Source organism: Podarcis gaigeae (assembly GCF_964106915.1).
Source record: "Podarcis gaigeae genome assembly, chromosome: 2".
Taxonomy (NCBI): domain Eukaryota; kingdom Metazoa; phylum Chordata; class Lepidosauria; order Squamata; family Lacertidae; genus Podarcis; species Podarcis gaigeae.
The window spans coordinates 693,396-721,143 of record NC_139679.1 but is presented as its reverse complement, the minus strand read 5'-3'; the positions used below and the strand labels follow the sequence as shown (position 1 = coordinate 721,143).

Genomic DNA, 27,748 nt, shown 5'->3' with positions numbered 1-27,748 from the left:
TCTCTCAAGCTCCCTGGTCCTGAGCTATAGAGGGGTTTATATCTTCATACCTGCACCTTGAACTTGGACTGGCAGCAGCTTGGCAGCCAGAAAAAAATCCCCCCAGTGGTGTGTTATATGCTGCCGGTGGTTTGCTCCCGCATTCTGCAGCGGCTGCAGCCTGTGGACCAACCCCAAGGGCAGCCCCATGGAGTGCACCAGAGTAGTGCAACCACGAGGTTACCAGTACATGGTCAAGTTATCCCAGTCCAAGAATGGCCACAGCTGTCTTACCAATCAAGCTGGTGAAAGGCACTCCTAGCCACGGAGGCACCTGCACCTCAAACTTTAAAAAACCAATAACCAAAAATAACATAATGTTAGCTTAGAATGTATACTTTTAACTGTTGATTTTATTCATTTTGCTTTTTATAGCATGTTTCTAACACTGATTTTTATTGACAATTTAAATGTATGTTTTATATTATTTGAAAAGTGCTTAGAGGTTTTATTTCCATTTAAGCAGTATATAAATTTTGTTAAATAAATAAAAGAACCAGGCTAAATGCAAGAAGAATTCAGCTGGGTTATTTTTTCTGGCTTTGCACCCTCTGGTTCTGGCGAAAAGCATAACACCCTGGACAGGTCAGTAGAAATATTGTTCTGACAATTCTAAGCCATTTTCATGGTTGCAGTTGTGCTTTTTTCAGCAGCCACAGTTGATGGAGATGCTCATGCCTCATCTGTGTGATCTTTCTCCCTTTGGTTCTGTACAACAGTATGGATAAATTTAGCGGTGGTGGTGAGCACTGTTAGGAGGATTGCTATGAAACCGATCTTGGATACATACGAATTTCCAATTGAAATTTCTATGGCATCCAGACTCCGGAAAATCTCACTGAAGCGTTTCTTGTTTTCAGTCCCTTTCACTTGGCTATTGAGATCTGGAAAGGAGGATAAAAGGGATAAAAGAGAAATCTCCATGAGGCCTTGTGCAAACAATGAAAGATAGAATCTAGCCATGCAAAATTATAGAGAAGTCTTGTCTTCCTTTCAAGCTAAAATCTATTGAAAACTATTTAAATAATTAACAATATGGATGTGTTTGAAATCTTATTGGGCTTAGTGAATGCTCAAACTGAAATAAAGACAGGCACAAGATTTGCAGAGCTGGCTTGAAACTCTCCTTAATACAAACGTGCCACTTGCTCCTTAGGAAAAAACAACAGTGATGCTAGTTTGCAGGAAGATCTGGCTTGTCACAGCACTCGGTACTTTTCTTCTGGAGATACTCAAGGCTATGCAGTACGGGTACCTCCCCCCCCCCAAAAAAAGTTAAAAGTGTGGCATTTACTGTAACAACTTCATGGTGTCCGCCAAGACCCTTTTTCCTTAAAAAGAAAGAAAGGGGGAAAGCACTGACAGTACTAATTGGCTAGCACAGATGACATCAGCAAGGTATCGGTCCTGTGAGCAGTTTTGCAACTCTTTTAAACATATTTGCATTTTTAAAAACAGAACATGGAGGATGAAAGTATAAATAAACAAACAAACATACAGCATTGTGAAAAGTAAAACTTAAAGAAAGGCTGTAAACATAGGAGAGAGTGGCAGAACTGATGGCCGACCCAGCATCTGACCTGATAAGATCCAGCAATTGTCATGTAAACTGAAAAGTTGCCAGGCTTGTACCACAGACCAATAACCAACTGTGGCTTCTCTTTAAACACTGTGTCTGTCATCCCCTCCCCCCCCCCCCCCGATGACAAAAGCAATACTGGATGGGTCCCACTGCTATCATATTCTGAATCCATGCAATTGATGGGGGTGGGGCTAGCTAGTTGAGAATATGATAAAGGGCAAGAGAAATCAGTGCTGTTGTGTTGGAAGGATATTTACAGGAGGACAAAGAAAAGTATCTTCACAGAAAAGCAAGGCACATTGTGTTCAAGGAGCTTTAAAGCTCAGTCAGAGCAAATGGCACTCTCAAATTGTTGTTTGCTCTGAGTCAGCTTTAAAGAGACGCTTTTCTCAGGGAAAGCTCTGGAGCAAAAAATGGGGCACTTGGACATGGAGCTTTAAAGTGCAGACCTGTGCCTGGAAAGAGTGGGGCACAAGGTAAGTGTGGATAAGCCCTGACTGGCAGTGGCCTAACAGAATTTCAGGTCTTCCCCACACTTCCCCCCAGGGAAAACTACTCTTTAGTGCTCAATCGGAGCAAACAGCAATTGGGGTTTCTGTGGATTGCCATTTGTTCCGATTTAGAGCTAAAGAGTGGGTTTCCCTGGGAAAGGTGAGGGGAAAGGGGTAAACGGCTCAGACCTGTGCTTCCAAGGCACAGGAGAAGCGGAAGTGTGGACAAGCCCTTAAGACATTCCCTGCCCTTCCTGGAGATGTTTGGGATTAAACTTGGGCCAGTGTTCTCTCTGAGGACATCACAACAGTCATTGCAGTGGAGAGAGCTCCATGGGACGTGGGGAACAAATTGTCATCCAAAGAGTGTGGTCCTGAATCCAGACTAATTACAGAGTCCTGTTAAACAGGATCCACCCAAGAAAACTGACCTTATTTTTTATTTACCTATTTCACACCAGTTGCCAGAAAAACGGGGGCAAGGATGATATTTCCCCAGCCAGGCACCAGTAGCTGATTGGTTGGTTTCAGAGTAGCATGGAATAAAGTGCATTGCATTACTCTGCACTATTTTCAGCTGGATTCCAGCTAGGATATTCACAATGGAAACCTGCTTAAGCCAGAACATTAAATATGTTCTCCACGCATGCCCCATGCCATCACCAACTCTGCTTCAAAGGGTTGAGAGAATTCCAGTTTTGGGAGGTACACAGGGGTAAGAAGAGGGGCAGGACACTATGTAGCACAAGGAGAAATACTTGCACTGATGGACCATTGCTGCTCTGCAGAATTTCACACCTTGGCTCTCCACTTGCAACGGGGGTTAAATTGTGCCAAAATTGCCTTTAAAAGCTCCAAAACCTCAAATTTTCTTGTAGCTTTTACTAAAAAAAAAAAAAAAGCCCAACAACTTTCAGTGTGTCATGGTTTTTACTTTTTTAAATATGGCAGTCCTACTTCTGGGGGAACTCTTTGATGGGCAGCTGAGGATTCTCAGCATTTCACACAAGGTTACAATACCCAAGATTCTTATCCATAACTGTTCAGCTGGCCTAAAGTCTATATTGGTTTGTAGTACTATAAACTCTCTTCCGACCTTTCCTTTTTCTGCTTATTCTTCTAGGGAAAAACTTGCTTTACTTTCCTACTAATTTTGGTCTGTTGCTGCCTCCTTTCCTGCTCAAAGGTGCTATTTAAAATTGGACAGATGAGGGCAAAAATAGTTCAGTAGGGTTGCAGCCATCATTGGTGCAACCCAACCACATTATGACATCGGTGCTGCCCAGCCAATCCCTATGAGAGGCTTTATCAGGGCCACCCCAAGACATTTTGGCACCTGGGCGAATGCCCTCCCCAGCAAGGAAGAAGGGGAGAGGGAAGATCAGGAACCAGGGGGAAAGAAAGATCAACATCAGGATCTGCTGCCCCCGTGGATCCTGCCGCCTGAGCCGGTTGCCTCACCTTGCCTCATAGGTGGGCCAGCCCTGGCTTTACCACAAAGTCACTGAAAGACACGTGTATCCAGTCATGGTGCAGCAGCAGACCAGGCATGCTGGGGGTCCCTCTGTGCCCTTATTGGCCCCACAGCCCTCACCCATGGCTGCAGCACCGCATTCCAGCACCCTCCTCATGGCCTGTGGGGCACAGCGGATGTGCTGAGCAACACAGGGAAGGAGGGAAAAGGGGCTACCAAACTCCTCAGGACACTGCTGGGCGTCTGTTCCCCCTTGCGCCCCTGTGGGCACAGTGCACCAGCCGCGTTATCATAATGATGGGGTGTGCCAAGGGTGAAGCAGCAAGCAGAGAGGAGCATGCACTGGCGGCACAAACCTGTGCCACCCCCCTTCTAGGCTTCTCCCTAGAGTCTCACTAACGTCCAATTCTGTTTCCTGAAACAAACACTTGGCCTGGCCTGACTGCTTGTGCAGAAGACTCAGGTGGGGGACTTGAAGTGGTGGAATCTAGACTTGAGCACTTCAGACTGCATGGGGAAGAGGCCATTTTAGAATGCTTCCCCTTGGAAACCACCAAGCAACAATTTAAAAAGAAAACACCCTATATGCTCATAATAAACCTGGATATCAGGATGCAGCATGTGTAAAGATGGCCTAACTCTGGGTCAAAACCCTTTGCCAAACCTTTAAAACAAGGCATGTGCTTCTTCATACCATAAACAGAGCAAAATCTCTCTGCTCTCCTTCCCCCTCCTCCAGAAACAGGATGTGGTTGCCTTAAACTCAGGGGGTTGCTTCACTAAGCAGCAAGCAATGGGAGGAAAGGCTTGTTTGTCAGGCACAAATGAAAACGAAAAGAGCCAGCAATGTTGCTCCAAATCATTTTAACTCAGCTGGGTCTTGCACCTTCTTGCTTGCCTCACTACTGAACTACGCAGATTGCCCAGCTGAATTTTAATGGGAGGGCAGCCAATAGGGAAAAGACAAAGACTTGAGTTTAGCTTTGTCCTGACAGTATTGGCTGACACACCTTGGCCGACCACGGAAATTGCACGGGTTGGAGGAAGAGGCTTTGCTGGCCTGTCTTTCTGGACAGCATGCATGCTAAGTGCAGCAGAATCCAACCATCTCTGCAATCTGAGAATTCTCAGTGTCTCCAAACAGCACAAACCCCTCTGTGCTGTTGATACTGTTGTCAATGTGAAGGCACGCCTAGGAAGTTGGCTTTTGCCCTTTGGGGCATGATATGCAATGCTGTAGCCGGCTCTGTACATCTGCATCAATAATCCTAGCTCTGCATAACAAAGTGGAGTGTGGGGTTCACCTTGCTAGTGCTGGGGGACGTGATGGTTAATGGGGAAGATTGGTTGCTAGGGATAGTCCGGGAAGTGACCCTTGGTTTTTATTTCTGGAGACATCTGCTTGAACTCTTGTAGCAGAACAGTGTAACCTCCTCCCAACATCCAAATATCTGTGTGTGCAAATTTTGGGCATTCAAAATGGCTTGACTAGATGGACTGGGAGGTGCAGACTGTTTGTTCTAATAGGTGTATCCTACATTCCTAGCTTAATGGGTTCTCCAAGTGGCTTGCAATCCATTTAAAAGAAAAACAATTCTTACAGAACCCCCATCAGAAGAGAACCCTAGAAAATGGAGCAATGTAACAAGACCATAGAATATAGCAAACCAGCTGTCCACTAAAAACAGTTATGCTAAAATTAGTCTTTAACCCTCTCACAGTGCAGTGACAGCAATAAAATGCCAGCTCCCCAGGTGATTCTCTCTGGGTAGAGTCTCCAGAGGGAGGATGCCACTACGGAGAAGGCCCTGGACCTAGTAATTGCCTGCCACATTTCAGACAGTGGCTGAAATGAAGGGCGCAGTCATGGGTGCAGCCAGGATTTCTGCAGATCCAAGCTATCGGAGACGTGATTGGTCAGTTAGTTAAGTATTTTTATTTACTTACTTGATTGGAGGGGCAGCTGCCCCCTGTGTGTCTGACTATGCTCATGGGCACAGCTAAAGTAGAATAGGGATTTGTGATGGACATGCCTGGTGGTGATGACTTCAGCACTGTCCAGTGAGAGTCCATGTCTTATAGCACCTCCCGTCCAAAAGTAGCTATAGGCTGGTTCACACTTACCTTGGCTTCATGCTTTCCAGGTCCAGGTCTGAAGGGGGGGGGGGTTATCCCAGCGCTTTCCCTGGGAAAACCTGCATTTTATTGCTAAATCAGAGCAAACAGTAATGTACAGAAAACCTGATTGCCATTTTTTCTGATTCAATGGTAAAACGCAAGTTTTCCTGGGGAAAACACTGATCCCAGAAAACCCCAAATCTAATAACAATACTGCCCAGACCTGTGCTTAGAACCATGCCACAAAAAGATGTGTGGATGAGCCCTAAGCTTGCCTGCCAGAGTCACTATAGCCAGTACTGTCAATGAGCCATTTAAGTGCTGTGAAACCGACCACATCAGTGCATACAAGGACCACACTGTCTGCTAGAAGAGTGAAACCAATGTGTGCCCTTCTTACAGGGTCCACACTCCACAAGACTTCTACAGCTTCTCCCCCCACCCCCTCATATTTAATTTTGATATTCCTCCCTTCCTGGAAGTCAAAGCAAGTCTACTAAGGAGAGATCCCAAAGACACCCATGGTTGGATTTGCTTTATATCAATATTTGACATGTGCCATTTGACTGATATAACCATCTCTCTGAGCAGTAGACACTGAATCATATAAAAGTTGTAGGAAGACCAAACTTTGCACTGTCAGGCTATGCAGGGCTATATGTACTCTATGCTTTAAGTTGGCATGTACCAAGTTTATTTTAAAAAATCTGTGTCAAGTTGAAATCAACAGCTCTTATAAAAATTGCATGTATTTGCCTAATTTATTTTGCTTTGTCCACAGAAATCTTTGCAGGGCACTGAAACTCTGTTCACTCAGCACTGGAAATCTTTCCCAAAACACACACTGCCAATTTCACCTGGTAGTGCTCACACGTTCAAGGCTATTTTTGCAACCATGAGGACTAGACACTTGGTTTTTTAAAATGGAAGCTGAACAGACAGTATGCAGAATATTGTACTTAATACCAATTTTTACATCTGTACAATATGTGTTCAGAAGCCTAGAATATGCACAGTCATGAATGTATTTTATAACACTGATATCTATCTTAATATTAAGGAACTCTATAACTCAAGAACTCTTCCTAAAATTTAGCCTAAATGTCTTATTATATAAACATAATAAGTGTGCCTTGCCCATATCTAGGGATGGGCAAATCTGTCAATTCTAGTTCATTTCTCATTTTTTCAGTCTTAGTTCAGTTCTTCACATTCCACATTTGCATTTTTTTTATAAAAAACACAAGTCCCTCATGAAGATTAATTACATTTTAGTGCTATTTCCTAATATACACATTTTTTGCAACATAGTTTCTCCTTATATATTGCATTACATGCTATTTTCACTAATATATGCATTTATATCCTGTATAGTTAAAGCTATGGTTTTCCCAGTAGTGATGTATGGAAGTGAGAGCTGGACCATAAAGAAGGCTGATCGCTGAAGAATTGATGCTTTTGAATTCTGGTGCTGGAGGAGACTCTTGAGAGTCCCATGGTCTGCAAGAACATCAAACCTATCCATTCTGCAGGAAATCAGCCCTGAGTGCTCACTGGAAGGACAGATCCTGAAGCTGAGGCTCCAATACTTTGGCCACCTCATGAGAAGAGAAGACTCCCTGGAAAAGACCCTGATGTTGGGAAAGATTGAGGGCACAAGGAGAAGGGGACGACAGAGGACGAGATGGTTGGACAGTGTTCTCGAAGCTACCAGCATGAGTTTGACCAAACTGCGGGAGGCAGTGGAAGACAGAAGTGCCTGGTGTGCTCTGGTCCATGGGGTCACAAAGAGTCAGACATGACTAAACGACTAAACAACAAACAATGCATTTATATGCACACTTTACCCCAGAATATACATTTTTGTACACCTTACTTGTCTGCGGAACAGCACTGCAAAAAGTAAAAATACACAATACCATAGCAACGACTTATCTCATGTGAAATCAGTTCGCTGAATGCCTGGTGGAATAAAAACATCCTATGATCACCTATATATCATAGTGGAGTAGGCCTGGCATATTTTCCTGGGGAGTTTCACTTTTTTACAATCTGTAATTACTACAGCAGTGTTACTAGCAAGAGTCAAGAAGTTGCCCTTTTCCTAAAGCAAACACGAATGCCTAGGGCATGCCTGGTGACTACTACGCAGGCTCATTTAATTGCTTATAATTCTAGTCACTCATAAGTCTCCAGGTCTAACAACTCATCTCAAGATCTCCAGGGGATGAAGTTTAGCTCTCAGAGGGAGAAAATAGTGGTGGTTCCAGACAACCTGTGTGTTGAACATTCACCCTGATTTGTTTGTAGAGAACTTAGATAACAATGACTGTTGACTGAGCATTAATTCCAGATTATTTGCAGGGAAGTTAAATGATGTTGTGTCAAAGCAAGTGTCATCCAACACTTTCCCGTGCATTTCCCTTATTATAAAAGTCTGATCTTTTGCAGAAGCAACTTTGTTGTTTGAGACCTCTAAACCAACATTAATTGCACAACTTGAATTTGTGACAGAATTTCACCTGAAAACAGTTACTGTCTGGAAGTGCCTATAGCATGAAGACAGAAACCAGTGGATAGGCTATTTTCTGTTTGGCTTGAATATTTTTGCTATTAGAGCCACTTGTGGCTATGAGGCTTTGCCCAGAAACTACTGGACAGAGGCTTTGTTCCCAATGTTCCCAGGCAAAATCTCTGTCTATGGCCAGGTTCTGTCCCTACACTACCAAGGCCCACCCCTTATTTCTAAGGCTCTGCCCCATTAATCTTAGGGTGGGATTTAATTAAAGAGGTACATCCACGGAATTGGCTCTTGCTTGTACAGTGGCCTTCCCGCTCCTCCCCTTGAACCCTGAAATTGGCTCTGAAGGGGTTGGGAGGACTCCAAAAAGTGCACTGGAAGAGGAGAGGGGGGAATTGTTCCATCTGTCAAGCCCAGATGCTTGTCCTAATTGAATAATGGCCTTAGTGCAACGCTGAATTCCTTCCTCAATATCTTGTTTTTATGAAACCTGGTAACTTTGTAAATCAGTGTGTAGAACTGCAGAACTGGCTGGACGGGATCCTGAAACATACCCCTCTCATTCTTAAATGGTGCCTCTAACTTCTGCCCAGAAATTAATGCAGAAACGCATGGATTCCCACATTCCTTTGCATGTACGTGTCTTGTCCGGTGTGTGAATTTTGTATACATGGGGAACAGATCCTCCCACTGTCCTCCAAATGCTTGCTTGTTAAGCAGTGTCGACATCTATTCTGTGTGTGCCAGGCCCAGGACCGGAAATAATGTTCTAATTGAGGCAGGGAAAGATGCTGAGTTGGGGTTTTTTGGGTTGTTTTTTTTTTTACTATTTGACACTTTCTGTGAAATGAGGTAAGAGGAGCACAAAGGGAAGTGGAACTTCTGCCTTCTTGCTGAGCACAAATGAGCTGTAAAAACATCCACCATGGAAAAAGAGAGCCAGTGCCTATGGAGCCTTGTCCTCACTGTCCGACAGAATGAAATGGAGACCTGATATGGGATATGAACCATTCGCTTAGGTCATACAAGGGGGCTGTAGCGCAAGCTGAAACAGTGAATCAGAGGCACATAGGAACATGAACCCCTAAGAGTGCTTAAGAGAACCACACCCATCCAGTATTGAAAATGCCTTGTGGCTTTTCTCTGTGAGACTATGTACCGTAATTCCCTTCCAAAAGAGGCAATGGCGGCTTTTAAAAAGGATTAGGGAAATTCACTGAGATAATGTGTTTCAGTAACTCCTAACCTGGGTGGCTGTGTTCTCCCTCCCCTGTGGGAGGCAAGAGGTCTCTGAGTGCAGGTTGCTGGAAACAGCCAAGAAGGGAGAGAGGGCTGCTCCTGCTCAGCTCCTGCTGACGGGCTTCCCATAGGCATCTGGTTGGCCACTGGAGGCAGGCCTTGACTGGCCACTGGCCTAATGTAGCCAGCTCTTCTTATGACTATTGTATATGACTCTGGGGCTCTGCTTGTAACACAACCTCACCTGGAGACCTCAACCTCAGACCTCACCTGGAGTACTGTGTCCAGTTCTGGGCACCACAGTTCAAGAAGGACACTGACAAACTGGAACGTGTCCAGAGGAGGGCAACCAAAATGGTCAAAGGCCTGGAAACGATGCCTTATGAGGAACGGCTAAGGGAGCTGGGCATGTTTAGCCTGGAGAAGAGGAGGTTAAGGGGTGATATGATAGCCATGTTCAAATATATAAAAGGATGTCACATAGAGGAGGGAGAAAGGTTGTTTTCTGCTGCTCCAGAGAAGCGGACACGGAGCAATGGATCCAAACTACAAGAAAGAAGATTCCACCTAAACATTAGGAAGAACTTCCTGACAGTAAGAGCTGTTCGACAGTGGAATTTGCTGCCAAGGAGTGTGGTGGAGTCTCCTTCTTTGGAGTTCTTTAAGCAGAGGCTTGACAACCATATGTCAGGAGTGCTCTGATGGTGTTTCCGGCTTGGCAGGGGGTTGGACTCGATGGCCCTTGTGGTCTCTTCCAACTCTATGATTCTATGATTCTACAACATTGTGATCTATGGGGTAAGGTTCCTGTATCTGAGGATTGCTGGAAGATGAATATAGTGCATGTGAGACCAAGTCAGGGAGTCAGGTCACCTGACCTCTATATCCTTCCCAGCTCTAAGATGCTCTGTGGTTTTGTGTCCAATGTGTACATATGTGTGTATGTACGTACGTACGTACGTGTGTATGTGTGTACGTGTGTATGTATTTTGTGTCCAATGTGTAAGTGTGTACCTACAGAAGGGCAGTTAGGCAAAAACAGCCAGGAAATGGAAATCTGTGCTGATCACAGCCCTGAGCATGGCTAGCAGGAGATGGACCATCCTGCAAGGGCTCCTCAGATGGCCTGAATAATTTCCACTCAAACATCTAGTGCAACAGCTGAAACAAATCTGGGGAGGAAAGTTTCCTAAAATTTCACGTGTGTGTGTACATATAGAATTTCAAATCTGACATTTCTGCTACAAAACTTTAAAAGCATTAGTTTTAAAAGTTGCTTTTTTAAGTTTCAGGATTAGGGTTCCAATTAGTGTACCTAGTGCTGTGTGCACATGCCTTCAGTTTCAGAGATACAACTTAAGGGTCAGCCTTTTAAAATAAGTTTTCAAGTAACAAATATATAATATATACAAATATATAACACCAACTACCTTTTGAGCCCACTTCCCAACTGTGAATACAATAAGAATATAATAATGGTTTCTGAAGCAATTAATAACTGCTCCTGCTTTCTAAGTACTTCTGAAATGAACACTGCTATACTCAATCTGCCTAGTTTCATTTAGTTTCCTCTTTTTTGCACCAGCCACAACCAAGGACTGCATACGGACCTTGGGTAGAGGCCCACAGGGGCTGTATTTGCACAGCAGAGGTGGTGTTGCCCATTGCAGTACCTCTTTGTCCCTTTTGCCTCAGGTTGTCTCTGGTCAAACAGGTTTTGCAGGCTGTTACTCCCGACATTTGGGGTGGAGGGAACTGTTAACTGCAGAGGACAGCTGGCTGAGTGTGTATATACACATGGTCTCTTTTGTGCTGTCTTTGGTTCCGAACAAAATCGTTGATCCCCTGGCCCTGAATAAACTGCTGGTCTCATCCACTCAAGCTTTACTCTCAGAGGTCCGGCCCAAATAACAGTGAGAATTTTCCAGCAAGTGCACAACCACACCTTCAGGGCAGCCCCAGATTAGAAGCCCCAGGACCTGCCTCCTGACAGCGCACTAAGAATGAGCTTCATCCTTTTTGCTGAAATAGATCAGAAGATTGCTTCACCTACCAGCAGGTTCAGGGTCCGCCATGGTCAAGTCCTCAGCAGGAAACGCAGGGGTGAATCCCAGCCCAAGTCCCCGGACGACTCAAAAGCCACAGGCTCTGGGAGGTGGCCCCACGGGTTCTGCATACTTTGCAGAGCCTTGCTGGTCTGCCAGAGCCCGCAGCCGCTCAAAATTTGCTGCTTCCTGCCGACAAGCATTTCCGTGTGAGGAAACTTGTTTGTCCCTTTGATTTGCATACTTTTTTTCAGCTTGCAAGAAAGAGGGCCCTGTGGCAATCCTACTGGCTTTGCTATCTGCAGCTGCACAAGGCCTCTTGGCTTTGAGGTTTTCCGAAATTAACAAACCTCACTTTCTACTCCGGGTCTTGAGGACCTCCTGACAGAAATATGGCTGGTGGGGATGAAGTAAAAAAAGGCTACCCCCCCCCCAGGGGAGGGGAAGGAAAGGGTCTTCTGGCTGGCCCCTGCCCAGCTCACGTCAGCGGCCCCTCCCTGGGCAACTGCCACCAGGGGGGCCTCTGAAGAAGCCCAGATCCCATGGGGAGTGGAGAGGCAGCAGTTGCAGCTGCTGCTGCTGCTGCTTTAAAAAAAATATTCCATTGTTTTGTTAGCTTATGTTTCAATCGCTGCATATTGCTGTAATAACTTTATGTAAAGCACTTTGTGACGTCTGCCAGAAAAGCAGTATACAAATGAATGAATGAATGAATGAATGAATGAATGTGTTTGCTCTGTAAGCCAACAACTATGCAGTAATATGCAGGAAGAGAAAGTAATAATCCAAACAAAAAAAATGAAATGCATAAATTTTCTGAAACTGCTTAGACCCCCCTGGATCCTGGACACCATAAGCCATCGGCATTCATGGCACATGATTGCAGGCTTCCTTAGAGCAGCTCTGCAAAGTGGACTAGTCCTGCTCACCCCATGTGACAGCTAAAGCTAAGAAAATACTGGCTTGCTTAAAAACACCTATGATGTCTGTAACTAAGGTAAGATTTGAATGCGGGGCTTCCTGTTTTATGTTCTTAGCAGCTCTACTAAACTGTACTAGCTCAATCAAGTAAAACGGGAGATAAAATGTGGAATTTAAGAGAGAGCTGAAAACAATTTGTGAGAGACATCACTGGACTTCAACTGCTGGGTCAGGATGCCTGGGCAAGGGGGGATGGGGGGGTAGCTGCCCCCCCAATCAAGGAAAACAATAGAAATACTTAACTAACTGACCAGTCATGTCAGTTCTGCCCCCCCTAACAAAAGTCATGTCCCCCTAATAAAAATACTGGCTATGCCCATGTGGGGATGGGACTCTGTACTGCAGGAGTGGTGCATCTATGCCCCCACCCCATTCAGGGCTGATGGGAGCTAAGGCTTGACTATATATGGAGTTGCAAAAAGCAGTTCCACTGTTCAGGTACAAAGGAAGCAAATGAAGTGGGTCCCTGAATGCTTGTTTGGGTGGGGGTTAGGGCTCTGGGTCTGGAACTGTTGAAGGACTGCTGTCATAATGTTAAACCAGGGATGGGTCAGCTTCACTTTGGGTGGTCTTTATAATAGAATCCCCAGGGCTCATTTCTGTGTTTTCACTTTGCAAAGGAAGAGTGCCAACTCAGGCTCTTTTACTGTTTAAAGCATAACCAATCCAAAGCTATTCTGAATATGCACTTTTGCTTCAGAACATAAAAAGGGCTAGTATTAGTACAGGATTTAGCATTTTAAAATTAATGAACAATTCTACAAGGTACTAATTTGAATGGTCCACCCCTGACACTTTATGGCTCTTATCCCATGTTGATGGCCTTTCAGCTGATTCCCTGGTGGCTCCCTGGAATGTAGAGTTAACCAAGGCTATTGACTGCCTGGCTCCAAAGCAACCTCTCTGATTGCATGGAGCCCAGACAGCCCCATGGTTTTCTCCAGGGCTGAGGCCGATGAAACAATCACTGAGACAGCTAGAGCACCAGTGGCAGAAAACTCATTCTGAATTGGACCAGACACAGGTTAGAGCTCAACGTCGAGCCTACCAAGTGGCGATAGCCACGGCAAAGAGGACCTTCTTCACTGCCTCTATTGCATCTGCAGAAAACAGTACCAGGAGACTCTTTCAGGCAGTCTGGAATCTAACAGATCCTTTTCACCACTGGGTTCTGGTGAGGACTCCCAAGATCTCCTTAAATGACTTTGCGAAGTTTTTTGCAGATTAAATAACTCAGATTTGGAAGGAGGTAGACTTTACCGTGGTAGCAGGTCTGGGGCAGGAGAGTGGCTCCCAGTATGTTTCCAAGCACAAGTCAAAGTGCTCACCTTTAAAGCCCTGCATACCTGAAGGAGCTTCCACTCCCATCTCTGAGGTCCAGCTCCAAGGGCCTTCTGGTGGTTCCCTCACTGCAAGAAGTGAGGTTAAAGGCAGAGGGCCTTCTCAGTAGTGGCACCCTCCCTTCTGATGTTAAGGAGATAAGTACGGTAACCTCACAACCTTTAGAAGATATCTGAAGGCAGCCCTATATAGAGAAGCTTTTAATGTCTGATGTTTTATTATGTTTCTGTATATTTGTGCAGACCAAGGATCAACCCAAGATCCTCCTAGTCTAGCATTCTTTGGCAGCAAATAGTATGCAGCAATATGGAGTCCATCTGTGGACCACAGCCGACAATTGGGAAACACTGGCTTGCCAACAATCCAACTGGAGAACAGCCTTTACCAAAGGTGTCATGGACATTGAAGATCCTTGAACTGAGGATGAAAGGGAGAAACGTGCTAAGAGGAAGGCATGTTTGGCAAAGCCTCATCATGATCTACTCCCACCTGGAAACCTATGTCCCCACTGTGGAAGGACATGTGGATCCAGAACTGGCCTCCACAATCACTCACAGACTCACTGTTTGTTTTTTAATTGGGTTTTATAAACAAGAATAATGTTATAAAAACTCTGTTAAGACCATGTTCATGGAAGACAATCTTACTCAGCTACAAGTGATTGCCAAAGAAGAAAACTTTCTGCCTGCCTCTGGTATACAAAAACCTTTTCTGTGTGTGCCACAGTCACCTCTGATCAAACAGGTTTTGCAGGGTTTTGAAACAATATAAAAACCTGCAAGGCCTATTTGACAGAGGCAAATGCAAAATGAACATACACACCAAGAACATACACATCAACCTACCATTTAAACCTCCTTCAACCTCCTTTCCCTTTTTGTGGGAGCTGGGGTGCCCATCTTCAGCCTGTCTTTGAGGGCATCTCCCTGTCTCCCCAAAAGTCAAAATAGGAACTGATTTACCAGGGACAAGTACCAGAAATTATGTGTGAAAAGCAAAGAACATTGAAACACATGAGACTTCACACCTATGTCCATTATTTCACAACTACCTGTGAGGCATCATGGTCAGAATTTTGCATTATTTTGAAAATGCTTACTTCTATATTAATACCAGCTTTAGGGCCTTCATGGTGTGATGGCAGGACTGCAGGACTCCCCAAGGAGCCCTCTCTCACTCTCTTTCCAAACCAGTTTTGAACTTTCAACACTTATTGAAAACATGAATGTCACTGTAGGGCCAGGGTGTTATTTTAGCAGACTTTTACATTTTTTAATAATTTTTTATTGAATTTTCTATAACATCTCTGTTCATACCACATAACACATCACGTATTTTATCTTATTGAACTTCCCTCAACTCCTCTGACAATCATCCATAATTAATTTTCTATCCTCGCATTCCTTAATTATAGTATCGCCTATCAATAAAATATTTTATACTCATTTACATTCATGCAATATTCCTTATTTTTTTCACAAAGCTTCTTTAAAGCACACTAGCATTGTGTGTTCCTCACATACAGTTTTCAAATATTCTCTAAATTTTCCCCAGTCCTCTAAAAACTTGTGGTCTCTTTGAAGTCTGATTTTCCCAGTTAATTTGTCCAGTTCTGCATAGTCTATTAATTTTGTTCTCCAATCTTCCAAAGTCGGTAATTCTTCTTGTTTCCATTTTTGGGCCAGCAGTACTCTCGCCGCTGTTATTGCATACTGAAAAAGCTTACAGTCTCTCTTATTTATTTGATTTTTAGTTATTCCCAGTAAGAAGGCTTCTGGTTTCTTTACAAAGCTATATTTCAGCATTTTCTTTAACTCATTATATATCATTTCCCAGAACCCCTACACTTTCTTACCCTCCCACCACATATGAATAAATGTGCCCTCTTTCTCTTCGCATTTCCAACATTTGTTACTAGTTTTGTACATTTTTGCCAATTTTACTGGTGTCATATACCATCTATAAACCATTTTCATCACATTTTCTTTTAACGTAATGCATGCTGTAAACTTTAAATTTTCGTTCCATATTTTTTGCCAATCTTCCAAATCTATATTATATCCTAAATCTCTGGCCCAGTAAATCATTACCGCTTTGACTTCCTCATCCATCGTGTGCCATTCCAGTAAAATTTTATACATTTTTGAAAGTATCTTACAATCATTGTTAACAATTTCTGTTTGAAATTTCGAGTCTTTTTCTTTATACCCTTTTTCTTTCACCTCTTTTTTAAAGATATCACTTATCTGATGATAGTGCAGCCAATCATATACATATTCTTTTACTTGCTCATATGGTTTCAATCTCCATTTTCCTCCTTCTTTCACCACCAAGTCTCCATAAGTGATCCAATCACTCCTCATATTAATTTTCTTAACTCCCATGGCTTCTAATGGGGATAACCAATGTGGTACCCCCATTTCTAGAATGTTTTTATATCTGTCCCATACTTCAATCAACGATTTCCGGAAAATATGATTCTCAAACGATTTATAACCTTTTTTCTTCTCTTGCCATAAATACACGTGCCACCCAAATCTGTTATCAAATCCTTCTAAGTCCAATAATTTTGTACTCTTAAGTTTTATCCATTCTTTTAACCAGCAAAGACATGATGCCTCATAGTATAACTTCAAGTCTGGCAGGGCAAAGCCTCCTCTTTCTTTTGCATCTGTTAACAATTTATATTTAATTCTCGGCTTTCTGCCCTGCCAGATATATCTTGAAATTATTCTTTGCCAATCCTTAAAAATCGTTACACCTTTTAATATTGGAATCATCTGAAATAAGAATAACATCTTAGGTAGCTCCGACATCTTAATCATTGAAATTCTACCCCAAAAGGATAGTTTCAACCTTCCCCATACCTCCAGATCTTTCTTAATTTCATTCCACACCGGGACATAATTGTTTTGAAATAACTCAATGTTCTTCGGAGTTAACCATATTCCCAGATATTTAACCTTTTTCACAATTTCAATACCTATCTGTTGTTGCAGCACTTCCATCATTGGTTGGTCCATGTTTTTAGTGATAATTTTAGTTTTTCTCCTATTTAATATAAAACCTGCCACTTCGCCAAATTTTTCAATTTCCTCTAACATTTCAGTTGCACTGTTCATCAGATCTTCCGCCATTATAACCAAATCATCAGCATAGGCTTTTACTTTATATTCATTTTGGCCTACTGTCACCCCCTTTATCCTGTCATTTTTCCTAATTGAGTTCAGAAAGACTTCTAGTACCATTATAAATAATAAAGGTGAGAGCGGACAGCCCTGTCTAGTACCTTTTGATATTTTAATTTCTTCTGTTATCACGTTGTTTACTATCAACTTTGCCCTTTGTTCGGTGTATATTGCCTTAATTCCATTGAAGAAATCATTCCCCATCTCCATACATTCTATATTTTTCAACATAAAGTCCCATGACACATTATCAAATGCCTTTTCGGCGTCTACAAACATTAGCATTGCTCGTTTCTCATTCCTGGCTGACGGAAGTTCCAAAATATTTATTATATTCCTCACATTGTCTCTCATCTGTCTGCCAGGAAGGAAACCCGCTTGATCCTCATGAATGATTTCTTGTAAAACCTTTTTTAATCTCTTTGTCATTATTCCTGCAAAAATTTTATAGTCCGTATTTAACAGAGAAATCGGTCTGTAATTCTTTACTTGTGTTAGATCCGCATCCTCTTTTGGAACAAAAGTTATAAATGCCTCCTTCCAAGTCTTGGGGATTTCCCTTTCTTTTAAGATATTATTCATTACTTCTTTTAGTGGTGTCGTCAGGGTTAGTCTCAGCTCTTTGTAGTACCTTGCTGTAAAGCCGTCTGGTCCTGGTGCTTTCCCATTTTTCAGCTCTGTTATTACCTCCTTAATCTCCTCGATGTCAATTGGGGTATTCAACCTTTCTGTTGCTTCTGTCAGGATCTTTTGCACCTCTTTTTCTTTTAAATATCTTTCTATTTTCCTTATATTGTTCTTTTCTTTCTTGCTATACAGTTGTCTAAAAGTCCAGGAATCCTTTTCTAATACCTTTAGGACTGATTATCTCTTCACTTTCTACTTTAATTTTGTTTATTGTACTTTGTTCTTTCCTTTTCTTGATCGGCCAGGCAAGCCATTTTCCTGATTTATTTGCAAATTCAAAATTCTTTTGTCTTAGTCTTTTAATATTCCATTCCACCTCTCTGTTTAATATCATTGCAAATTGGGTTTGCAAAACCTTTATGCTTTAATTCTGGTGTTATTTGGTTTCCTAATTAATTTTTGCTCATTTTCCATATGTGATGGCCTGGGATTCCGATTCAGAGGATGAACCAGAGGAATCCCAGCCTGCACAGGAGTCCCTGCCTCCAGGGCCGGCTGAACTGGGGCAAGGCCTAGATGCTGAAGAGCCTGCACCTGTGGCAGAGCACCAGGAGCTGGCCCCAGGTGAAACCCTTCTGGCCCCAGAGGAGCTTGAGGACTCAGTGGCTACAGGTGAGCCTCCTCCAGGGCCCAGTAACTCTTCGGCCTCTCCTGATCTGCAGAGGCTTAGGGCAGAGAGGCGAAGGGAACTGGTTGCTCCCAGGAGGAGTGCTCGCCTTAAGGCCAGAGGAGGCAGGGCTCCTGGGGGCCGGGACCGCCCCTGGCCTTAGAAGAGGATAAAAGCCCAGTCAGCCCGGTCCCAGGTTGCGGGAGCAACGTCGTTGTTGGCTTTGGACCTTCCTGTGTTCCTGATCGGCCTCCTGTTCCCGACCATCCGGTGCTCCTGTTCCCTGCTCGGCCTCCTGTTCCTGACCATCCGGTGTTCCTGTACCCTGCTCGGCCTCCTGTTCCAGCGTTCCTGTTCCCCGCCCGGCTCTCCGCCTCGGACCTTGCCCCTCTTCATGTGGACTCAGACTACGCTCACGGTACCTTTCCCCCGGGTCCAGCACACCATAATTTGTTTTAGGATCTCTTTCCTTTCTTTCTCTCTGTTCTTCTTTTTAATTGAGTTCTGTTGTATAAGAAATCCTCTCATCACCGCCTTGCTTGCATTCCATACTATGCTCATTTTTGTATTTTAGCAGACTTTTACAAGCATCTTTGCACTTGATCACATCACTTTGTGGGATAAAAGTGAAAGTGATTCCGTCTGGGGTTTGTCAAAGCCAATGTATCTATACTGCATCTTGGCAAGACTGAACCCAAGACATAAAACGCTCAGAAGATATAAAGAACTGCAGGCTGATGTGGCAAAAGACTGAGTCAGGAGGATGTCATGGCACTTTCTGTCCCTACTTCTGCATTCTCAAAGCCACAGAAGACAACTCAATAGCAACCCTCCCAAAGGCCATTTGCCAACAGACTGCTTATCTGCATAGCATTTGCGTTCTTTTTCTCCAAAAATTATATGGTGGGTGGAGTTGGGGGAACAAACCACATTCTGCATGGAAAGTTGCTGCAGCCCTGGACACTGCATGGCTGTGATCAGGGCCAGATTGAGGTTTGATGAGGCCCTCAGCTACTGAAGGTAATGGGGCCCTTTATATGTCCAGCTGTCAACAACTAATTGTCACTTTTTGTTGTTGAATATATGCTATATGGTAATTGATGGACCTAATAGGTATCTAGGACCTAATAGGTATCTAAAGCCATTTGCACATAACAAATAGGAGCCGACACAACACAAAACACTGTTGCTGTATGTAGGACCTCATAGGCATCCTTGAGATGGGCACCTTCAGTTTGACATTTTCTCACTTCATGAGTGAACTAGATCTTTTTTGTCCTCTACATGAGCGTCCACATTCCTTTCTTGCTTTCTGTTACAGGGAACTGTATTTTCCTACTCCTCACTTCTTACTGTGAACTTCACTAGAACCTCACTTTGGCTGCCTGGCACTCCTCAACCACAATTTGCAACCATCCCTGCCAGGGAAAACTTTCAACTGTTTATTTTTGCTTGCTATTAAAGGCATAACATTTCTGCCTTTCCTGCATGTTTTCAGTGCAAGGCACTCCTTCCATAAACTTAACAAGCCCCTAATCTGTTTCAGGGCAGTGGTAGACCTTGGGATCACCAATTTCAGTGGTGTCCTGTGTGGTGCCAAAATTTGACATCTCTCTCTCACACACACCCTTGCCTTCTTTTTTTTTTAAAAAAAAAAAATATTAACAAACCAATCAAATCACATTAATTCCAAATTACAGAGCCAAATTTTAAATTTTTGTTGGGGGTACCGATGTGTCAAGCTCCGAAAGGGATCCGGTTATCTTATTGCTGCTGCTTTGATGTTCACAATTCTGTCCAAATAATGTTCATTATTCTATCCATTCCTTCTTTGTTGTTTTCCTCATCTCTTCTTGTTGTTTTCATATATTTTTCCTTTCTTTACTTTGTGACCTCTGATAATCTCCACAAGCGAGTTGAAAACAAGCATTTTTATAATCCTGTGTGGATTTTTCCATTAATCCAAGAGTCATATTCAGACAGCAGACGCATTTCATCACTTCCATAAAAACAATCTTCATGTCTGCTCATTAATCTTCGCAGGCCTGTCACTCCCTTCTCGATCTTCTCAGGGGGTTCTGCCAAGAGTCCGATATAATAACAAAGCCAACGCCTCCTCCCCCTCTTAATCATCAATCCTGGAACAAAGCCTGCCAACATGGCGACTCTCTTTTTATAACTGCGCCATTCCAAAAGCCTTTGATTCTTTTCCAGATCTCCATAAACCATGCCTTTGGTTAGTAATTCATTTCCACACAGTTTCTTAATCATCCCGCTTATGGTCAATTGTGCAACGGTAACTTCTTGGGGAGGGATTGTTAGGTAATCACATAGAGAGAAAAAAGAAAAGTCCCCCCCCTTTCTGTCCCGTTCCGACATACCGACCCTTTGATGTATTTTCCTGTTGAATCCAGCCAGTCGCTCAGCTTCACAGAGGTCACTTCAATTAGCAGTCTAAACTCCCATTCTTCACTCGAAACATGGGCATTTGCTGCTCTCTCTAATTGTTAGGCAACCAGGTCGTGCAAGCAGAGATGGCGTCGGGAGAGCCATCCCACATGTGTGCTGTGCGCCTAGTGCCCTCACCCCCTTCTTTCGAACTCGGGGGTAATTTATGGCAACCGCAGGTGAAGGCAGTGTTTCCCCCATTCCCTGGGGAAACAAGGAAGGCTACATACTCCCATATTAGCCTCTTAATTGCCTTGTGTGAGACGGAGAGATGGTATTGTCAGCCATCTTCCAATGCGCCCCTAGTGGCCCCCCGCACACCCTTGCCTTCCATGCTACATCATAGTTGTGGAGTCCCCTGCGGCACTCCAGAGGCTCCATGTCCAGTGCTACTGAACCAGCCACACTCTCCTAAATCCGCCTCCGTTCAGGGCTACTTTGAGGTCTAAAGGGACTATGGCAAGAACGGACCTCCTCCTCTGTTGGATCCCTCGTGATGATTTCACATTTCCTAGAAAGCCCAGCTGTGACACTGTACCAGATGCTCCAGGGCATTGTGGGAAAATGAACGTGGCAAATGCTTCCTCCTTCCAGCTGCTTGCTGCAGGGGCTACAGTGCTGCTTGAGGTTGCTAGCTGCTGAGGCTGGCCCTTATTCCCTGAATGTTAATTCCATGTTCATGGCGATCCAGTTCTCACATTTCCTTTGTGGTGCAGCAGTTCCTGAGATGCTGATTTGTGTGGTGTCAGGATTGCATGGGGAGCCAGTTGTGTGTGGCAGCTCCCTGTGGGGAGGGGGAAGCAATTTTCACCATCATTTTCATGCAGTTGTGCTGATGAGGTCATCTAAAACACACAGACTCCTCCTCTTACTCCATGATGGCACTTACGAGAGCCAGAGAAAAGTGGCATATGTAGGCATTGGTGAGAAGGGCATTTTACAGGCTTTGGGGATGTGGCTAATGAATGTATTTTTTTATTATTATAATATTTTTATTAATTTTCCAATTTTATCAACACAACAACACTAAACAATACATACAACAACAAACACACACAAAAACATAAATTTTACTTTCTTAACCTCCTTTTCATAAGCCTCTTTTCTCGGACTTCCCCATACCTTCCCCTTTTTGCATCCTAGTTTTACAGTTTTTCAGCAACTCTTTTAGCCAATTAAGAAACAACACGGCTACCTATCTGTAACTGTTCCTCATTGGTTAAGGTAGGCATTGTCAGCCCTGCTAGGAATTTTCTGATTTCCTCTGCAGGCGGGTTATGGAAGGTATATAAAGGTAAAGGTAAAGGTACCCCTGCCCGTACGGGCCAGTCTTGCCAGACTCTGGGGTTGTGCGCCCATCTCACTCAAGAGGCCAGGGGCCAGCGCTGTCCGAAGACACTTCCGGGTTACGTGGCCAGTGTGACATCGCTGCTCTGGCGAGCCAGAGCTGCACACGGAAACGCCATTTACCTTCCCGCTAGAAAGCGGTCCCTATTTATCTACTTGACCCGAGGGTGCTTTCGAACTGCTAGGTTGGCAGGCGCTGGGACCGAGCAAGGGGAGCGCACCCCGCCGCGGGGATTCGAACCGCCGACCTTTCGATCGGCAAGCCCTAGGCGCTGAGGCTTTTACCCACAGCGCCACCCGCGTCCCATGGAAGGTATATAGGTTGGAGTAAAATAAGGAGGAGGAGGAGGAGGAGGAGGAGGAGGAAGGGGGAAGGGAGGGGAAATTAGAGTAAAATATAAAGAAGAAATAAAGGAGATAGAAAGAAAAAGGGAGGGAAAAGAGAGAGGAAAGAATAGTAATGATAAAAAAATTGAAGTGGTGGTCCAAGTTATAGCATGAGGTAGGTGGCCACAAAAGTGGGGGGTTACCATTGAAAATGGGTGGGTCTGTGATTTGTATTATTGTTATTATTATTATTTGTTGGGGGGAAGGAGAGGACAGAAAGGAGAGATGAGGGAAGGGGATGGAGGGGGTGGAGATTTAAGAGTTAACAAAGAAGGAAATTGAAAGCAAAAAACAGCAAAAAACAAAAAACAAAGAAAAAGAAAGAAAAAGAAAAGAAAAATCTGAAGATGTTGAGGGTGTGCTTAACAGTAGTGTGTGTGTGTGTGTGTGTGTGTGTATCAAATGAGAAAAGTGAAAATATATATGTAGAAAACCCTTTTGAGAGGGAAAAAAATAAAATTGTGTGGGGGGGTATTCTCTTTAAAGAGAAAAAGGAAAAAATGTGGGATGGGGGAAGGGGAGAAGAAGAAAGGGGGGAAGGGGGAGGAAGGGGGAAATAACAATAGCAATAACAGCAATATGGAGAAAAAGTTTTGTTTTAAAAGAGGATGGTGATAGTACAGTGGTACCTCGGGTTACATAAGCTTCAGGTTACATACACTTCAGGTTACAGACTCCGCTAACCCAGAAATAGTGCTTTAGGTTAAGAACTTTGCTTCAGGATGAGAACAGAAATTGTGCAGCAGCGGCGCGGCAGCAGCGGGACGCCCCATTAGCTAAAGTGGTGCTTCAGGTTAAGAACAGTTTCAGGTTAAAAACGGACCTCCGGAATGAATTAAGTTCTTAACCAGAGGTACCACTGTAATAGAATTGGCGGGGGGGGGGGAGAGGACTCCTCTCCAAACAAACAGGATATTTTTATGTTATTCTTTTTTTCTATTTAATTTTTAAAAATGAGAGATAAAAATAAGAAAAGTAAAAATTAAAGAACAAAAAAATTAAAAATAAATAATTAAATAAGAACAGCAAGCCTGGGGCAAAGCGGCAGTCCTAGGGAGTAGCCTGTGTTGGTTCAGGGTGTTCTTCTGGGTGCAGCCATTTTAATTCTTAAGAAGTAATTTTTTGGGGTTTTTTTAATTTTTTGGGAAAGAAAAAACATATTAAGAAATATTTAAAAAAAATTAAGGAGAAGGAATTAAGATTTGATAAATAAATAAATAAAGATGGTTGTAGTGGCAGTGCCCCCCCCAAAGGAAACGAAAAAAGAGAGAAGAGATTTTGAATAATAATGAAAAATATTCTTCCCGTGAGGGAGGGGCAGTGCTGTGCTCTCTTTTCTTCCAGGGTGTCCTTCGTCACACGGCCTCCCTCTGGGCCCCGGTCTGCTCCTGGAGTTCTAGCCTTGGGGAGGTAGACTCGGGTTGGGCCTGGGCTTGGCCGCACGATTCTTCGTGGCCTCCCTGGCCCTCCTGGTGCTCTTTTCTACCTTTGGCGCTGGCGGCAGTGGCGGCAGCAGTAAGCTGGGGAGGTTGGGGCTTCTTTCTTTTTCTTGTCCCCCCCCCCATGTTGGCTCCGGAGAGGCCTCAAGGCCTCAGAGCTCTGCTGGGCCGTTGGCCAGGAGTTCTTGGTTCCAGCTTGGCCAAAGTCGCTGGGGGGGGGGGTTCTTGGCGGCTCCCCTGGCTGACACACTGGGGGCCCCTGGTTCCTCTCTGGTGGCAGCATTGGTGGCGGCAGTCCTGGTGGCCTGGGAGCCAGCCAGGCAGCGCAGTTGATGCTGGCTGCCTTCAGGGGCTCCATGCCGCCATGGTGCTCGCCACTTTGCCTCGCTGGAAGTTAGGTACAGAGTTTTTGTCTTCCATTTGAATTAACACATTTAATAAAAAAAAAACTCCTATATCCCAAATATTTCCTGTGTTTGGTGTTTATCTTATCCATGTTGTTTCTTCATTCTTCCTGTTCTCTATCTGACCTGCACAGCATCGCTACTTCTGCTCTTCCACTCTTCCGCCCTTTTTTGTTCCCAGAAAATGAGGCAGAGACACGCCATCTTTTTTTTGGTTATTATTTGAGTCTAGATAGAGAATGAACTGGTGTCCTGCCAACGCTTTAACAAGACTCCGGTTTCTCCTTCTCGGTCAACTCTCTCAATAACGATCTGGTGTCCCGCCAAAGCCTTGGCAGATCTTCAAAGTCCAGGTCCTCCCATAGCAGTACAGTGAAAGTTTGATGCTTTAAATCCATTTCCATTTTCTCAGTTATATTTTTCATTGTAATCCATAAATATAATCCGTTCTCTTTTATCTCTTCTTGCCTTTTATCAGTTTATTAGCATTCAAGGGATGGGTGGGTTGCCAAATCATTTATGTAGCAAACATGATATATATAAAGAAAGGGTAAAGGCTCCCCCCACATACCGTATTTTGCATCAAAGGAAGTCTTTTCAATTCAAGTCATAACGGCTTTGTAGCTGTTCCAATTTAGCAGTTTGTGATTTTGTCCCATCTATTCCAGCATGTGTCTGTATATTAGTCCTAATTTCACTCCAATAAAATGCCTTTGCTTCATTAATGGCTGAGTAGGGAGCTTACCGATGGGCGAAGTGCCCCGGGTCCTGTGGGGAGCTTGCAAGGACAATTACCCTCAAATAATCCTTGTTTATTCTTTGCTAATGGTCTCCACTACTGTGGGAGCAGCATCCATTAAGGCAGACAGGAACCAGAAGGAAAGGTCTCCTAGACCTTCAATAAAAGATGGCTCTGTGCTTAGAATGCAAAACTAGGATTGCAGGAGCCCCAGGTTCAAATTCCTGCTCCGCCACCCAGTTGACTGGGTGAATCTTGCCGCCTGCTGAGGCTGAAATAGGGTAGGGAACCATGAAGAGCCCCTGAAGGGCGTGGGAGAAATGCAGCACATAAATATATAACGGTAGTGTGGAAGAGGGAACTGTGGCAGACACCGCCTCTTATTACTGAGCCATGATATGTGATGCTTGCTAAATTTCCCCTCCTCTGGATAAATAAGGTATTCTTATATTCTATATGTTACCCCATCATTTAAATTGTCTTTGGAAACATTGTTCAGGGTGGCTTGAAAGTACCTGGGGTTAGATACTCACCATTCACACAGGTGATGAGAGAGGCAATGGCTGGCTGAATGGCAGAACCGTTCAAGGCTGGGTACTTGCTGAGAAAGGATGAGGTGGCCTGGAGCAAGTCAGCCAGTCTAACCTCAATTGGGTCTGAGAGGGCATCACCTGCAAACAAAATAACAGCAGATAAACGTGTATTATTATTTCTATCTCTGTTTTATTGGGTTGTCATAACATAACTTAATAAATAATAAACATTTAATTCATTTATTTTATTACATAAAATTTATATACCGCTTAGTTGTAAAGAAAAAAGAAAAAACCTTCAAAGATAAATTTAAAAACATAATACTTTAAAATGTACTAAAGTTAAAATGCTAAAATATATTAAAATTCACATCAGCATTTCTAAGCATCAGGGTAGGCTTGCCAAAACGAATTCCTCCAGCAGGCACCCAAGAGAATGAAGTGCAGGTGTCTGTTTAATAGCAACAGACAGGGAGCTCCACAATGGAGGAGCTGCCACACTAAATGAGCAAGTTCTTATCAAGGCAAAGAGGATTCGTAGGTACCTGTAGTGGTGTCAATTCTGGTGATGGAAGCAGTTGAGGGGGCACATTTGGGGGAAGGCAAACTCGTAGGCAAACGGGTCCCAAGTTGTTAAGGGCTTTCCATGCAACACCTTGAACCGGACCTGGTGGCAGATGGGCACAGGCATCCTGTGCGGACGAGGCCTCACTGCTTGACATTGAGAGTCTCAGGCTCTGCCTCCTGAGCTATCCCGTCCTTGTTCAATATTTAATCAATGCATAACCGTTGTTGTCTTTTCCCTTTCTTTACTGTGTTCCCTGTAGTAGAAATGGCTTTGTGCAGTGCTTTTTCCTTTTAGGTGCAGCAGCCATGCAAGGGTGAGGCTGGGATTGAAGAACGCATGTCTGTTGCATCCTTCTCATGCCACCCTGCCAGCCCTGAGCTGCTTTGTGGGGCTGGGTTCTGATCTGAATGACTCACACAACGAATCATTCAGATCAGATCCCAGCCTTGCAAAGTGGCACAGGACTGGTAAGGGAAGATGAGAGAGCCAAACACACAGTTCCCCCTCAAAAAATGCACCCAGGGCCATCAGCCTGGCAGCGCCCCCCCCCTCCCGGCACTATGCCCCTGACTTCTGATAGAGGAAGAGGCATTCCTCCAGGTATCTTAGTTCCAAGCATGGGTGTAGCTGGGGGGGGGGAGGTGCCCCTCCTAAATCAAGTAAATGAATAAATAAATACTTAACTAACTGACCAATCGCATCACAGATTCCTCGGTTTTGCCCCCCCCAACAAAGAAACACCCCCCAAAAAAATAAATCCTGGCTATGTCCATGGTCCCAAGTACCATAACTTAAGACTTTAAAGATATGCACCAGCACATTGAATCTCACAGAGGGGCATTAAGCTGCTTTCACTTTTCACGCCACCATCAGCAAAGGGAGATTGTCTCCTCTGCACAATATTCTCTGCACTTGGAACTTTACAATGGATTGCCTCCCACACTGCAGAAGCAGTATTCCACTCAGGCAACAGGACTTCCTCAAAATCTACCCCGTGCTTCCTCAAAATCTACCCTGGAGCATAGCTGTCAAGTGTCCCTTATTTGAAGGGACAGTCCCTTATTCCAGCGCCATGTCCTGCTGCTGTCCCTTATTGATGGATGTCCCTTAAATGCCCCTTAAATGATGTCCCTTAAATTTCAAAGGAAGCAGCTCCTCTCCCTCCCTCCCTGCCGGCCAGGGAGGAGGGAGGCTCCAACTGTGTTGCTTGGCTGTGTTGCTCACCCAATAAGAAGTCTAAGAACGACTGGGGGGTGGAGCTTGCATGCCTTGTGTGTGGCTAGTTAATGCAAGCTGAGGGGTTTTTTGAATGCTGGACGCCATTTTCTTGCACGTGCTGCTGCAAAGCCAGGCCGGGGAGCCATCTTAAGCTGAGGCTGCATAGGCCTTGTGGTGCATGTATTTCAGATTCTATTCAGTTGAACCTCTGGTTACGAAGTTGGTTGAACAGTTTTCTCGAAGCTACCCAGCATGAGTTTGACCAGACTGCAGGAGGACAGGAAGACTGGAGTGCCTGGAACAGGTGAGGCTGCAGGTCCCTTATTTTCAAGGCTGCTGGTCCCTTATTTTC

At 44.2% G+C, this 27,748-nt stretch overlaps 1 protein-coding gene across 4 annotated transcripts in view; it reads right to left on the bottom strand.

Moving 5' to 3' along the window:
* GMIP (GEM interacting protein) overlaps nucleotides 1-27,748 on the bottom strand; it is a 79,904-nt gene that overhangs the window by 46,235 nt on the left and 5,921 nt on the right. Inside the window, exons 1-2 of one of the 4 annotated variants that reach the window (XM_083729175.1) lie at nucleotides 11,518-12,029; nucleotides 830-923 (exon numbers count right to left, since the gene is read on the bottom strand). In XM_083729175.1, the coding sequence (XP_083585301.1) occupies nucleotides 830-923; nucleotides 11,518-11,539 (116 nt within the window). In that variant the 5' untranslated portion in view covers nucleotides 11,540-12,029. Of the gene's footprint in view, nucleotides 1-829; nucleotides 924-3,208; nucleotides 7,133-11,074; nucleotides 11,462-11,517; nucleotides 12,030-27,748 lie in introns of those variants that run through there. The other 3 variants (XM_083729174.1, XM_083729176.1, XM_083729173.1) reach the window with 3 other exon arrangements.